We start from the raw sequence: 15,488 nt of genomic DNA, 5'->3' as shown, positions 1-15,488 counted from the left end.
TTTGGGGATGGCAGGGGGCACAGGGTTAGTCCCAATCCCCATGTAGGGGGAGGTGGGGAAGAGAGATGTCCCAGCAGCTGGGACTGCTGCATCCCAGCCATGTGGGGATAGGACCCAATCCCCATATGGCTGGGAGAGATAGTCTTGCTCAGCAGGGATGCTCTGTGGGGATGCTGCCTGGCAGCCACATGGGGTTCAGGAGGATCAGGAGAGGGGTCTCTGTCTGGGGACATACTGCCTGACAGCCACGTGAGGATCAGGAGAGTCCCGATCCCCACGTGGTCGGGAAAGGAGTTCCCACCTGACGGGAATGCTGCCTGACAGCCACATGGGGATTGAGAGAGTCTGATCCCCATGTGGAGGAGACGGGCACATGGAGATTGGGACCATCCCGTGCCTGGCAGCCACATGGGGATTGAAAGCCTCCTGATCCCCACATGGCTGCCAGGCAGCGTCCCCACCGGGTGGGGACATCTTTCCCAGCCACATGGAGATCAGGAGGGACCCAGTCCCCACATGGCTATTCCATGCCCCCTCCAACCCCCCCACCCTCCAAGTTATTGACCCGACCCAATCCCCACCTGGCTGGGATGCAGCAGTCCCTGCTGCCAGGACAGCTCTCCTGGCCACGTGGGGATCAGGACGGTCCCATTCCCCATGTGGCGAGGAGACAGCTGCATGGCTAATCCTGAGGGTGTCCACCTTTTTTGCGTAACAGTCTATTTGTAAGAGTATTTACCCAGGATGTGGGCAGCCTGGGTCCCAGTTCCTCCCTCAGGCTTAGTCATGCATTTCACTTTCAACAAAAGCAGAGCCTTGGCCTCCCGTCTCCCAAGATCCCGTTCTCGCGGGATCAGAGCTGGATTCCCACATTTTTTTGCCAAAATCTAGTTGATCTAATGAAGGATATCTCCTCTACCACGAGTCCTGATTGCTCATCAGCCCAATGAATTCTGCACTGTGGGTGACCAGAGTCTAAAGGAGGAGTTGAAGGGTCAAGCAGTTCATAGTCGGGTGGTTAGAGCATGCTCTTGGAAAGTGAGAGGTGTGATTGAGTCCCCTTTGGCAGAGGGCTCATTTTCTGGGTACGTGCTCTAACCACTAGGCTGTTCTGCAAAAAAAAGGCACCACCATTGCCTGTGTCTGAGAGTGAGCATTATGTGAAGTGATAGCCAAGTGTGCTCTGCAAACACTTGCTAAACTGGAAACAGTGGCCGAGTATAGGTTCCTGCAGCACCAGGTTGGATCACCTTGCTCCCAAGGTGCTTGGTCTGGATTGCTTCTGAGCATGCGCACAAGCCCAAGGCAAGACTCCTCAACAGCATTTTAGGCACTTGTTAATGAATTAGGCACTTGCATAGTTTTGTGGCTGTTGGAGCAGGATTGTGATAGATCACTTTTTAAGACCTGGGCACTTAAAATTCCACCAAAGTCTCATTTAGGCACCTACAAGATTGATTTGGAGCCATTGCAATGTATCTTGAAATGTGGGAGTGAAGATGAGAGAAAATTTAAGAAAGGGATGATTAAATGAGAGGCCAAGGGAGTTTCTTCTACTAGCGATGGTGTCTCTGGTCTGAAACAAATTGCCATTTTGGGCCTTTGGGAGTAAGGATGCAGAAAAGGGGTAGAGGAAGCATCATGATTCACAAGTTGGAGAGACATGTGCCTGCTTACATTTCTGTCCTAATGCACACAAAATGGGTTTGCACTTCATTAGCTTAGTATTCGAGAAGGATTTTTCTCATTAAAAATATGTCTGGAAAGGACCCATAGTCTTTCTGGTCATTGCACTCTGTTTAAGATATTTCTGGTTAGTATGAATTTTGCAGCAAAATGGCTGAATGCTAAAGGAAAATGGTTTATGTGGGAAGCATAGCAAGAACTGGCACGGGCGTATCAAGAATATCTCACCCCTCCCGCCCCCCCCCTCCCCACCCCACTTTTTACTTCTGTTACTTTAGTTTCCCCTTCGGGCTTCTGGGTCAAATTGTATTGCTTTAAAAGTGTTCCTGTTGCAAACTAATTTTAGTCACAGATGCAATAGAGATGCTGAGACAAATACAACCTAACAGTATCTGTACAGACCTGAGCCCAGAGCCTTTGACTTTTTTTACTTATTCCACATGCAGTTCTCCAATGTATATCCCTGCGGATTGGTTTTGTAGAAAAGTATCATGCAGAGTCTGCCAGCATAGCTGTATGACCCAGTTGAGAGATGTTTTCATGCTGGCATGAAAATAGCTTAATTTATTTTACTCTAAGTATATTTTATTTGTTTTTGAGTAACTTATTCAACTCAATACTGGTCTCTTTTGTATATAGATAATGAGGGCTTTAAAAGAGAGAGAGAGGAAGGAAAAAGAGAGCTCATGGAAACCACATTGGAGACTAATGACCTGTCAGAAAAGTGAGAAAGTACTAAACCGGTGGTCTCCAACCTTTTGAACCTTCCAAGCAGGGGTTGGGCTGGTCTGGGCTGCGCTTGGGGCAGGTGGCAGCTGTGCTGGGAGGAGGGTCGGGGGGCGTACGGTGAATTTTTAGGTGACTGCAGTGGTCCAAGCACAGCGTGGCCCACTGCCACCACCAGAACGAGCCTGGCCCCAGCCTGCAGCGGAAGCCCACCTTGCCCCGCATGCAGATCCGGGGGCACACGCCCCCTGGACGAGCCACTTGCAGCTCAGTCCCATGCCCCGCCCCAGCTGTGCAGGGCCTGCCCCAGTCCCATTCCCTCCCTCACTGCTGCTGCAGCTGTCTGTACTGCCCTGCATTTGGCAGGTGGGGGACAGCATGTGCAGCCCCCAATTTGTGCATGGGGCGGAGGTGGCTGCTATTGCAGCCCAACACCACGTGGGTCCTGCTGCTGGGCTGAGCCACGTCCACACATGGCCAGCTGCAACGGGGCTTGAGGCACAGCGGGCAGTGGTAGCTGCCTCCACTCCATGCAGAGTTGAGGGGGCACATGCCCCTAGGGCCTCCAGCTGGATGCACCCAGCAGCGGGAGTGTGGTTTTTTTTGTTTTTTTTTTTTCCCCTCTGCACACACCCTCCTGCGCCCCTGGAGCAGCCCGCCAGGCTCCAATCCTCCCACCACCCAGCTGGGCTAGGGCCCCACTTGCCTTCCCCTGCTCCTGGCTGGGCCACACCGTCCGTCCCACACTGTGGGGGCCTCGATCTGGCCCCTGCCCCTTCCCTCCCCCAACAGATTGACCTGGTGGGCTAGTGGTGGGGGATGTGTGTGTGCAGGCGCCCAGCTTCCCCCAGGATCGACCAGAAGAGGCTCTGCAATCGACCAGTCAATCATGATCAACTGGTTGGGGACCACTGCACTAAACCTTTTGCTCCAGCGTCTTCTGGCGGTGGGGCGGGGGGAATAAACCCTCTGGCCTGTCTTTTCTAGTAGCAGTATTTTGCTAGAAGGTTGTGTCAGAGTGGTTCTTTGCCAACCAGATCCTGCTTCCCCTGAAATAAACTGCCCAAGTCCAGTTAATTTTCAGTTGTGAATTTCTCACTAAGAACAATACCTTGGCTTGAGATGCATTACCCTGTGCACTGGGTGTATTTAACAGCAAATGTTTCCAGCATTTTAGCCTGTCAGCTGACCTGAAACTTTGCTAAAAGTGCAAACCTGCTTGGAGGCTTAAAGTGTGTTCTCCCACTACTGTCCTTTAAGGGAGTGTCTCTTCCTCTATCGGACTAAAATAGAAAATCTGGAGCTAATAGCAACTTCTTGACTCAGTTTCTAATTAAGTAGAGCATTACCATCTGGTAGTCCTTAAACCTGTGGAATTTCTTTGCTTTAACTACAAAAACTAAGCAACATGTTTGCCAAGACCGTCTCTTTATTCAAAGCATGTTTTAAGATCCTTTGTAAACGTATTAATCATGTGGTAGTGAACCTTTTTTCCACCAATAATTTACTGAGTAATTAAAAAGTACTTCAGTAAAATGCACAAAACTTACTGCTTGATTGTCACTTTCTAGATCTATTTTTCCATACTTCTGATTCTTGTATAGAAATTTAAAGCTGTATAAGGAGCTCTTTCTTCACATAAAGCCCCTTTTCCATCACTTGTTTTCAAAAATACTGTGCTTAGCATTCACACTGAAGCCATTACAGGTTCTGTGGTGGGGAAAAAACATATCTAATGGACTGAAATTTCTGTAGCATTTGTGGTTTGTCAGTGCAAAACTTCCGAGCCTGCGGAGAAATGGGTATAATGGTTGTCAGCAGTCTAATGATGCAGGACAGCAGTTGCCTTTTACTAGCTCTCCTTTGAACATTTTTAAGGCAGCTGCTTTATAATTTTCAGTATGCAATCTTTGTAGTCTGTCTATCTGAAGATAGCTTTGTAAGCAATTTAGAAAGAGCTATAAAAACTTGCTTTGAAATCAGATGGTAAAACTTGGTGAACTTCCAAAACAGATTTCTTTCAGGAGCTGAGGTTGGCCTGTAGCCCACCTCTCCGTTGTCTCTGTCACTTGAATCACATTTGAATAGCTTTACTTGAGGCAGAGTTTCAGTTGTTAACATACCAGAAATAAGCATAGGAATATAAAATTTGCAGAAACGTTAAAGCAACTCTTCATATTATGCTTCCTCCTTCATTAATTGCACTGATGTCTCTTGCACCACAGTCTTGGCTATTGCAGCAGATTTTCCATAACAGTGTTATGTGCATTTGTGTCTTATTTTTTAATAAAGCCATGCCTGCATGTGTTGCTCACAATTATGCAGTGATGGTGAATGTAACTGTTGTCATAGGGCATAAAATGTATTTTTTATTTTGGTAAAGTAGGCTCATTCATTTATTTGAATTACAGTAGCATTTAAGTATATAGCCAACATAAAACCTGAGGAGATTTAAATCGAGCAAACTGGGGCGGGGGGAGGAAAGACTAGAACATCTGGCAGTTGATGGAAGCAAAGAGCAAAAGTGAACATAGTGATTTTGGCTTTTTGAAAAAAGATAAAATGTTAGACCATTCAAGTACATACACACTTCACTAATCCTCCTTCCAAGCAGTCACGATAGTTCATGCCATTCTTGCATTGTTACAGGTAGGGTGTACGGAGGTTTGGGACTGTCACCATCTAACGGTGGTCTGTTTTGTGACAGCATTTGAGACACGCCTAGTTTAATAACCTGGCGCTGTAGCAGAGCATCGAGGGCCCTGCTGGTAAAGTTGCTGTCGTCGGAGAATGTTGTCTCAGTCAGATCCTCAACATTATCAGCTTACAATACAAGCGTAATTCGGATTTTAAAATAGTCTCTTATCGGTGCAATAGACTTGTGTAAGAGCAATGATGATGCTACCAACATGTGCTACAGGGAACTCTTAATCTTTAGATTAACATCATAGAACAGAACAGCTGCTTCAGAACTGATCAGATCGCTGTTTTGGATGCTTTAATTCTTGAATTATTGGCACAGAGAGCCACAACTGCTCGGAGGAAATGTGGTCTATTCTATCACTGGGTTTATAGCTTAAACAAAAAGACAAATAATGTACAAGCACTAAATTTCGAGACAACCCAGTAAAGGCAGTTGTATGTGGATAAATGCAATATCATTTTATTCTAGGTTACTGATGTGCATAATTTTTACCTTTAATTTTTATATTGATGTTATTGGCTGGGTCCTGTCCTGTGCGGGGCATTTGTTTTTTCAGGGGGAAATCTCCATCTGCATCATCATAACTCTAAACTTAAATTATGGAGTGCAGAGGCCATAACTCAATCTGTATTATTATAATAAAAGTAAGATAGCACCAACTCTTCAGTGAAAGATTTGGTTTTGACAGGAACAGTTTGGGGGATGACACACTCCAAAGCAGAGAAAATCAGACATGTCTGTCTAGAGTACGGTAGCCATCTGTTTCTCACGTATTACTAATAGTGTAAAGCAAACACTGTGCACTTGGCTTGCGGTGTGTCACTGTGAGGGGGTTTTGTTTTTTTGTTAACTTTTATCCTAATGCTCCACTAGTAGTTTTTCACAGATGTGGATAATGTATGTCCATATGTGCAGATGCTAACTAGCAGTATAGGGAGCGCGTCTGTCTTGGTGTGCAGTTCAAATGTGTCCAGTGCATTATGTGATGAGGCCCAAATTCAAGCTTTATATTCCTCTGGTTGAGGTTATACATTGTACACAGATCCACAGCAAATTCCTGCTTCTGTAAATGGAAAGACTGCACAAAAGATCAAGGGTAGAATATGACCCATTTAACATTTAGTTTATTAGCATCGTTATTTACTGTCTCATTTAGCATCCCTCTCGTTGGGAAAATATGCTCACACTGTAATATTGAAACTACTTCAGTCATTTGTTTCTAAGCCTTCCCCTTCCTGGCCTTTTGTCTCGTCCTTAGTTCCTTCCTTTTCCTGTTCCGCAGCAATTCTCCTGTGTGGGGTTTTCTTATAAACCGTTCTCCTTACAGTGTATTCAGACAATCTGCAGTAAAATTGAACATGACATTTGAAGTTTCATTTGTTCTTGAGTTAACGCATAAGGAGATGAATCAGGGTGGATGTTGTTTAAGACTGTGCATAGGTACAGTCAGGAAAACATCACTTGTGGACTATGTTCAGTTCACAGCCATGAGAGGTAGGAATATAGCTTTCTAGGGACAAAAAGAAGTCCAGCAAAACCATAGGGCTAGGGACAGAAATTATACGTGAACTGGTATTAGTGATCAGAAACCAGTTCATATCTGTAACACCACAGAAGTTCAGTGCATATAAACTGCTTTTGAAATGGCCAAAACCGGCTTCAGATCCACCTGAGTGGATGTAATATCAGACTGAACGGATTTAGATGAAATTGGTTTATTAAACTTCTGTCCCAGATCCCCTCCAGTTTCAAGTTAACTCTCAGTCCTCCAGCATCCCAGGGTGCTTTGCACCTCCCCCACAAATCCTCACTCACAAAATGGGCAGGCTAGCCTTGGCCCAAGTTGTCTACTCCAGCCCAGCAGGGAGGCGTGCTCTAGCGCCCCCCGGCTTCTGGCCTGAGCCACGCTGCATTTCCAGAATCAAAAGTGAACGTCTGTTCACTTGCTTATCGGTTCAACCTATGTAGCTTAAACTAAGCTGTGATGGTTGAACTGATTCAGTTGCGGGCTTTCTGATTGTCTGTACGTAGCCATGTTCACCTGGAAGTCATAGAGGCCTATGTTCACAGGCCAGTAGCTTGCTGTCAGTGCCATAATGGAAAAGCAGGTGTCAGGCAGTGGGCTGTGGGATTTCTCTGAAGAGCATCATCAGTAGCTTTATTCTACTTGGCTTTGAAGCTGTTGAAGGATGAGCTTTCAGTTAACACTCGTGAGCTGCCCAAATTGAGGTGGATTAATGAATAGGTTGAAAACAGTGAAACCCTACTAGGTACCTCCTTAGGTATTTTAAAACCTACAGACTACAAGACCTGCTCGTGAAGAGAGCAGGCGGTGGTAGAAAGTGTATTTTGCTTTCCTTACTCTTTATCGACCAAATCTTCCATAGTGCTGTCTCCGTATAACTAGCCATTGTCGCATGGAATATGCCGACACGAGTTAAAAACAAAAGGAGTCAAAAACACAAGTAACTAGCTGCAAGAGAGTGCCCTGAAACTCTAGTTTCCAGATTTCTAAGTGCAGTTGATAATATTCTTTTTTTAATACAAGTCATATTTTAGAGCTCCTAGATCAGGATTTGTGGGCTTTCATCATCACAGTAAAATGGATTCTTGCCCGGGTAAATGATTTTCCAGGTCAGGTTCTTAAATATCAATACCATATAACTTGTACAGTATTAGACAGAGTTTTGTTTTTTCAGTGTCAGAAAGGGAACCTGGATTGCAACCAGCCTGTTTACAGTTTAATCCAAGCTCTAGCAAATACAAATTTCGTTATAAAGCCATTTTCCCAGTTGGAGCTGAGTATGGACAGACATGAGCATACGGAAGCACCAGTATCCTCCAGTGTATTGCTGTTTCTGGTCTGAAATGTATGTATTATGTAATGTGTATGGTTTTGTTGTTGGTTGCTTTGGGTTCAACACTTCTTCTGGCTATGCTGGTATTATTGCTATTTCTACAATTCCCCAGTATTGCAGGTCCATTGCTGGTAGTGCAAATACAGGCTGGTTGCCATTTCTTAATTAACATGTCTCTTAACCCTGCCCAGTTGTGAGTAGATGACTGACAGGCTGGCTAAAACTAGTATTCTGACTATTGATACATCTCATTCATATCTTCAGTTGGCCAAGGGGGAAAAATAGGTGAAAAAGATTTATATAAATATCAGCAAAAAAGGAAAACTGCTGCATATTTTAAGGGTTTCTTTTTAATTTAGGTCATATCATACATCCTTTTTAATATCAGAAAAATGAAATTTGAGTATTTTTCACCTCCAATAATACCAATTGATGCTATCCATTTAAATCAAATAGCATGTATTTTTAAAAAATACTTGTCAAATTAGATCATTTTCTCTCCTCTGAGAAAAACCTTTCTGGACCCTGGTCACTCTTACTGATGAAGGAGCACATTTTTGTTTGTACTTTAGTAGTTGATCTGTAAATCCTCAGCTCTGGTACAGGCTTGCCTGACACCGCTACCTGAAGTCTTTCCCTAGGGTTGTATGTTCTTACTTTTTGTCAAAACAAGCTGTCTTTATATATTAGCACTTTGTAGAGAGAGTTTCATGTTTGTCTCTCTCCAGCAAGCTGTTCTGAAGCAAGTAGAATGTCCCAAAACACCTCTTTTGTCTCGGAACAAATTAAAAAATAGTAAATAAAATTATACGTGTATAGCTATATCTTTCACAGCCATAATTTCTGTGACAAAAACTTTGATTTCTTTAAAAATGTGGTTTTGTTACTCCTTTTTTTGCACAGTGAAGACAGTGGTATTGTAGCAGGGCACTGGTATGTGTCTGCTCCTTCAAGGGGAGCTAGCAGCCTGCGAGGCTGCTTGCCGGTGGCACAGGGGGCTAATGAGAGACTCACCTGATTGGAAGAGGGCTCAGGCTGGAGCTTTATAACCCTGGAGCCTAAGCTGGTCAGGCAGTCTCCCCCCAGCAGCCACAAAATGAGGAGCTTCTGGAAGTAGGGCTCCTGAAGGGACTGGAGTTTATATAACCAACACTGCAGGCCCGGGAACAGAGGAAGGTTACCTGGGCAGAGGAAGGCAGAGATTTGCAGGCAAGTGGCCTTTTATTTTGAACCCACAGAGGGCCCATGTGTCCAGGGAAGGGGCGATGTGCAGGGCCAGGAGCCCAGGAAAGGGTGTGTCGGGAAACACCTGCAAGGCTCGCGGCATGGTGTAGGGGAGGCAAGGAGCCCTCGAGGAGACAGGTGCCCAGCGGGGTACAGACAGGCTGAGAGGGCCTGCTAACCTGGAGGCTCAAGACTGTGACTGAGGGGACCCAGGAGAGGCCAAGTGGGGACTGACACAGGCTCAGGCTCACTCAGGCAGTCTCCCTTTTATAACCTTCATTAAGAGCAAGGTGTAGCAGGCGAGATTCAAGGGTATGGCTGCAGCTGGGGAGCGGCCGCATGGCTACCAAAGGGTGTCCTGGCTGCTCCTGTGGCCAAGGATGCCCTACAGGCATAAACTCTGATAGATTTTTCCTAAATTGCATGATTATAATGAGGTATAATAATGTGTATGAAAAATGTGCATCATGTATCTGTCATTAATATTTAAAGAACATAAAAATTTTCCAAGAGCAAATAGAAACAATTACCTTGAAAATAACAATTTTCAAGAAGAGGTGGCTGAATGCCAGGCTCCTAAAATCCATAGTCTGGTACCTAAATAAGTGACTTGACTTTCTTTTCAAAACTGCCAATTGCTCATTGTTCACATTGAAGTGAACAAGCTGACATTTATTGAGTGCCTAAATACAGATTTCAATGCTTATTAAAAATTAAAGCAGTCCAGATTAAAATATTCTTTGAAAATAATATCAATCTGTTTTGTCACATCAAGCAGTTTTAGTTATAAGTACTCAAAATGTTTCAGTCTGATGCACTATGGACCTGAAAGATGTGGTCGCTTGTATAAATCAGTTAGCCCAAGTAATGAGAGTTCATCCCAGAAGACTACTCTTGACCTGCTCGCACCAAATTCATCTTCAGCCTGTCAGCGACCAGCAGAAAAATCAGAAATGGATTTATCTTAGGGAAATGTTGCCGATCAAAAATTTGTTCTCAGCCAGAAAATGGCTAAAATTATGAAAATTCCATGCCAAGAAGCATTACCTATAATCCATCACCTTTAACCATGGCACCCCTTCTCTTTGCATTCCTTCGTTGGCTCCTTTTACTCTGTAACAGCAGCTGCAACTTATTTGTCATCAGTCTCGGCTCTCTTCACAACTATCCTTGCTATAACTCTCCTTTACAGCTTCCAGCGCTGAGGCCTATTGAGTCCTAATTTGGAGGCTGGAGCTCTACTATCTTGTTTAATACCCACTCATTAACCTGTCCTGCCTGAATTTTGAACCTGGTTAAATTGTCATCTTGTGGCAGTGAGTTCCATAAGTTAATCGCACGGTGTGTGTATATGTATAAAAAAAAAAAAAAAAAAATTAAAACTCGATTTCATTAGCTTTTTAACCTGTTTCCTAATGACTTCCTTGTATGTCTCCTAGTTCTGATATGTTATGGGAGTTGGTAAATGGTAATCTCTCTCTACTTTCTGTGCACCATTCATTATTTTATAGGCCACCGTCATATCCCCATCCCTGTCGTCTTTTCCCTAAGCTAAAAAGTCCTGGTCTATTTAGACTTGCCATGTACAGAAGCCGCTTCAAGCCCATATGATCATCCTTATCACCCTTCTCTATACCTCTTCTAGATCTATTGTATCCTTTGATGTGGGGGGCACCAGAACTGCACACACAATTCAAGGTGTGAATGTACCAGGGATTTATGCAGTGACATAACGACCTTTTTTATCCTTCAGCCAATTGCTGATCCATGAGCAGACCTTGCCCCTAATTCCACGATGGCCCGATTTCATCCTCAGCCTTTGGTACAGGACTTTGTCCAAAGCTTTTTGAAAGTCAAGGTACATTGTAGTAACCAGATGGCCCTGATCCACATGCTTGTTGATACTCACAAAGGACTCTAGTGGGTTGGTGAGGCATGACCTCCGTTTACAAAAGGCAAGCTGACTCTTCCCTACAAGGCCTGTTCACCCATGTTATAGACCAGTGGTGCTCAGCATCTGGCAGAATGTGGTTTGTGGAGCTTCTCATGGGTCTGCATTTGTCAGTGGGGGAGCAGTTGCAGCATTTATTGCTGTGGCTTCCAGAGGACCCCATGCTAGATGATGGACCTGATCATCTTCCAAGGTCCCTTCCAGCCTTACAATCTATGACTCTATCTAGCTCTGGCCCATGGGGTTGAGCAACATGGTTATAGACCACCCTGATTTTTTATTATGGGTTCTACCAGTTAGCCAGGAACAGAAGTTAGGCTCTCACTGATCTGTAGTTCCCTAGATCCCTTCTTGTAATCCCCTTTTTAAAGATTGGTGCTATGTTAACTGCCCTCCACTCCTCCAGTACACAGGCTGTTTTTAGGTTACATGCCATTTGTTTTTCCGTTTTAAAAAATGGTTTTGATTTTTCTCCCTAGACATCAGACACCCAGAGGAACTCTCTCTTTTGAGGAAACCCAGAGATCCAACAAAGAAAAAAAAGAAAAAGCTAGATGATCAGTGTGAAGATGAAGCACTCGAACTGGAGGGACCGTTAATCACTCCAGGATCAGGTGAGTCTAGTCATGTCTTCATTGGTTGTGTGAAGTGGTGGATGGGAACAGGGAGAGAAAGTGCTGAGGGAAGGAAAGAAAAGTCAAAAAATGTATATTGGAGCCCTTGTGAAAAGGAAACGTGTACTGGTCACACCTAATCGATTGACTTCTGTGCATTGCAAGTAAACTCCGCTGAAGTCATCCAAGATTATATACTGTTTTGCAGTGACTATGAATGCATTCTCAGGATTGCTTCAGTCATAAAATAATGAAACACAGGTAAAAACCATTGAGCTTGATCCTTGTAGAACTTGGATCTTGTTAGTGATATGCTTTCTCAACATGTTATGTGGCGAGTTAAATAGGGTACCGTTCTTAACTTTGAATTTCCAAGCTTTTTGTCCAATATTCTCATTCTAAATCTTTTATACAAATGTGTTACATATTGGCCTGTGTGCGGAAATTGTTCTTTGTATGAATTATGAAAGACCAAACCATCAGTGTTCTCTATTCTCAGCAGATTCTATAAAGCTTTGGCAGCTTTCTGCTTGTATTAATAGTCTTTATTCTTTTTAATATTAAAGTCTGCCGCTAATACAAAAGCTTGATGTCCTTTGTTCTGTGTCTGATTTTCTAATGGTTAAATAATTTGCAAATCTGGTTTGAACTAAGATCCCGTTAAATATAAACTGAGATTCCTGAGATGTGCTATTTCACCAGCTGGTGATGTTTGGGAGTTCAGGGTTTGAAAGAGCCGTACAGTATCTTTAATAAATGATCTCACCAGTCAGTCAGATGAGACTATTTTGACCTAGAATGGCCCTTTAACGAATCTTGATAATATGCACTGAGTATTTGCATGCACACATTCCAAAACCCTTACATATAAGTCAAACAAAGGGTAGAAAGTGGGGACAACTGGTTAGTAAAGGACTTCTCTGAGTTCAGTATATCGTTGTTAATTGACCTTAAGGAGATACTAGAGGAGAAGATGATAATTCTGTTACAAGAAAAAACAATGGCTTTAGACTAGTAAAGGAGTCAAGTCAAAATATACTTTTAAAATGATTTAGGTATCCAGGTTTAGCGTTGTTGTTCCAGGCAAAACTGTATGGACCTGGTTTGAAGGAGGTCCTTAAATCCTTGATGCCTTCCGTATTGGAAGTATGTTCTCATCTTTTAGCTAGCACATACATAATCAAGTCCATAAATGTTGAATAGCTTAAGAGGCAGTTGCACCTGGCAGGAATATTGACAATGGATCTTTTGGAGACGGGAGGAAAGAGAGAAAGAATGGGAGTGTCCCCTGGAAACTGTCTGGCAGTCTTCATTGTTATTGTATTGTATTTAAATAATTAGTTATATTTTCCACCATGCCAAGTGTGTTCTTGAGCTGAAAAATCACAATATATGATTGGCATTTTGGGAGTGCATCTAGCAGATTTCTATATGAAATGTTGTCTGTGCATTTATTTTTGACAAATCAATGTGTCATTTATCAGAAAACTTGATTTAAATATTCTAAAGAACCAGCTGTAAATGGCTAATGAAAACTAAGGCTAGGAATTGCACGCGTCCAGTAGCCAGCAGGCAGATCGACTTTAGAAGTATTCCAGTAGACGTCCCAGGAGTGTCAGATTTTCACTGATTGCATTATGAATTCCGTAGTTAGCGAAGAAGGGCCAGAGAGAGAGCAGTCTTTTTGAACAAGTTAGTTAATACTTATTTCTGGAATGCTTTCCTCCCACACATCTAAACAGCCTGGTTAGTAAGAGCATTCAGTACATATTTCTAAGCTTAACTCAATTTTAATTTTCGTTTTGTATTTCATCTTTAAATGTAGTAATTGGCCTATTTAAAACCAGTGCTTAGGAAGTATCTCTTAGGGTAAGGACACACTTTCTGTAAAATACATGCAAAACCGTCTTATTAAATGAGGTGTTCATACTTCAGCAAGATATTCTGAACTACATTACTTTTTTTTTTTTTTTTTTTACTTTTCTGCCTTTGCTTTAGTGTGTGAAACCAGCTTTGCAATGACTTCATTTAATACTGATCCACAAAAATTAGGTCCTATTTGATAAAAAAAAAATGCATATTTTAACTTGAATAGCCTCCATTAGTTAACTGCTGTTTCTTAGTCTCCTACATACTGTATTAACATTATTTCTATGCTACTGTGTTTTAATATAAAATTAATTAACATTGTGGATTCTGTTTATTCCGTGGATTTGGGTTTATATATAGATATGTTTTGCGTGTTGAAGTACCCTGACTAGTAGTTTGGGAAACTGCCAATAAAAACCAAATTTTAATTGTTATACACAGAGCTGTTATAACAACCCCTTTAAAAAAAGTTGTCTGACACTTTCCAGTTTAAGATCCTATAGTGGCTTTAAGTTTGCCTGACTTCAGCTGCAGAGGCTGAAATGTTCCATGTCATTGTCTGCTTCATGCTGACATTTTTTAGAAAGTTTCTGGTAAAATATTTCAGCTGCTTTAGAGAACAAATGTGGGGGGGATATATATCATTTTGCCCACATAAAAAATTCTAGTGACTTTTTGAGTGTAGTTTCACCAGGCTTTAGAGCAGATGTTTAAAATTGGGCTGGGTATGGGTGACCTCTGATTAAGGGATGTGCAAAGACAGTTGTGAAATCAATAATGTTTGTTAGGAACTCGGTATAATCGAGCAGAAGGTAAGGCAGGACACTTATCAGAGCAAACTCCTTCGGGAGGTTGCAGAGTCTTTTTCCAGACAGGGTTTGAATAGTGTGTAGTAAGAGATTCATAGATTTAAAGTGAGAAAAGATCATTTTGATAATTTGGTCTCACTTTATGTATAACGTGGGTCATGGGATTTTCCAAAAGCAGTTCCTGTCTTCAGCCCAGTAGCTTGAAACAACGTATTTTTTAGAAAAGCTTTCAGTTTTAATTTAAATTTTTCCGGTGATACGGAAGCCATCCCAACCTTTAGTAAGTGGTTAATGAACCTTATTTGTGCCTCATTTCTGATCTTTCTCATTTCAGTTTCCAGCCACTGAATCTTATTATACCTCTGTCTGATAGCCAGAGGAGCCCTCTTATCAAATTTGTTTCTCATGTAGGTACTTACCAAATTGCCTCCTGTCCTTCACTTTGATAAGATGACTAGATTGAGCTCCTCCAGCCTCTTACTAGAAAAAAGGTTTTGCAGTTAATCTTTTGAACAGTCTTCCTCTCCAATTTTTCAACATCTTGAGGTGTGGGCGCAAGAGCAGGATGGAGGACCCCAGCAGTAGTGTCAGCTATAGAGGTATTATTCAATATCCCTATTTATACAGCAATGGCTGCATTAAGTTCTGCAACCACATCATCTCACTGGGAGCTCACAGTTGTTATCTCCTGCGAATCCTCCTCAGATTTTGTCAGTCATAGGTTGCTAGAGCAGTCTTCAGACCAATTAGGAATAGGTTACCGAAAGATATTTGACTTTATATGTGGCTTCTTGAAAACACACTGATTGCACACTAACAGCCAGGGTGGATAAAAATCAACAGTTTAAAAAACATAAATACTTACAATCACATTTTTTTTAATGTAATTGTATTTTGGGGGGAGGGTTGTTAAAGATGCTTTTAAAAAAAAACCCAAAAAAACAAACCTATCTAAAAATAGTTTTAATTTAAGATATGTGAAAGTTTCATAGTTTCCTAGTAGCTAGGGTCAGGAGGGACCTGAACAGATCATCTAGCCTGACCCTC

At 42.6% G+C, this 15,488-nt stretch overlaps 1 protein-coding gene across 6 annotated transcripts in view; it reads left to right on the top strand.

The window, feature by feature from the left end:
* FERMT2 (fermitin family member 2) overlaps nt 1–15,488 on the top strand; it is an 83,985-nt gene that overhangs the window by 39,590 nt on the left and 28,907 nt on the right. For all 6 annotated transcript variants that reach the window (XM_025205628.1, XM_025205627.1, XM_025205626.1 and 3 more), the window contains exon 3: nt 11,629–11,763. In XM_025205628.1, coding sequence (XP_025061413.1) covers nt 11,629–11,763 — 135 coding nt within the window. The remainder of the gene's footprint in view (nt 1–11,628; nt 11,764–15,488) is intronic.

This window comes from Alligator sinensis, unplaced genomic scaffold (assembly GCF_000455745.1).
Source record: "Alligator sinensis unplaced genomic scaffold, ASM45574v1 scaffold358_1, whole genome shotgun sequence".
Taxonomy (NCBI): Eukaryota; Metazoa; Chordata; order Crocodylia; family Alligatoridae; genus Alligator; species Alligator sinensis.
Note: the sequence above shows the minus strand (reverse complement) of the source record. Positions and strands in the feature narration are given on the sequence as shown.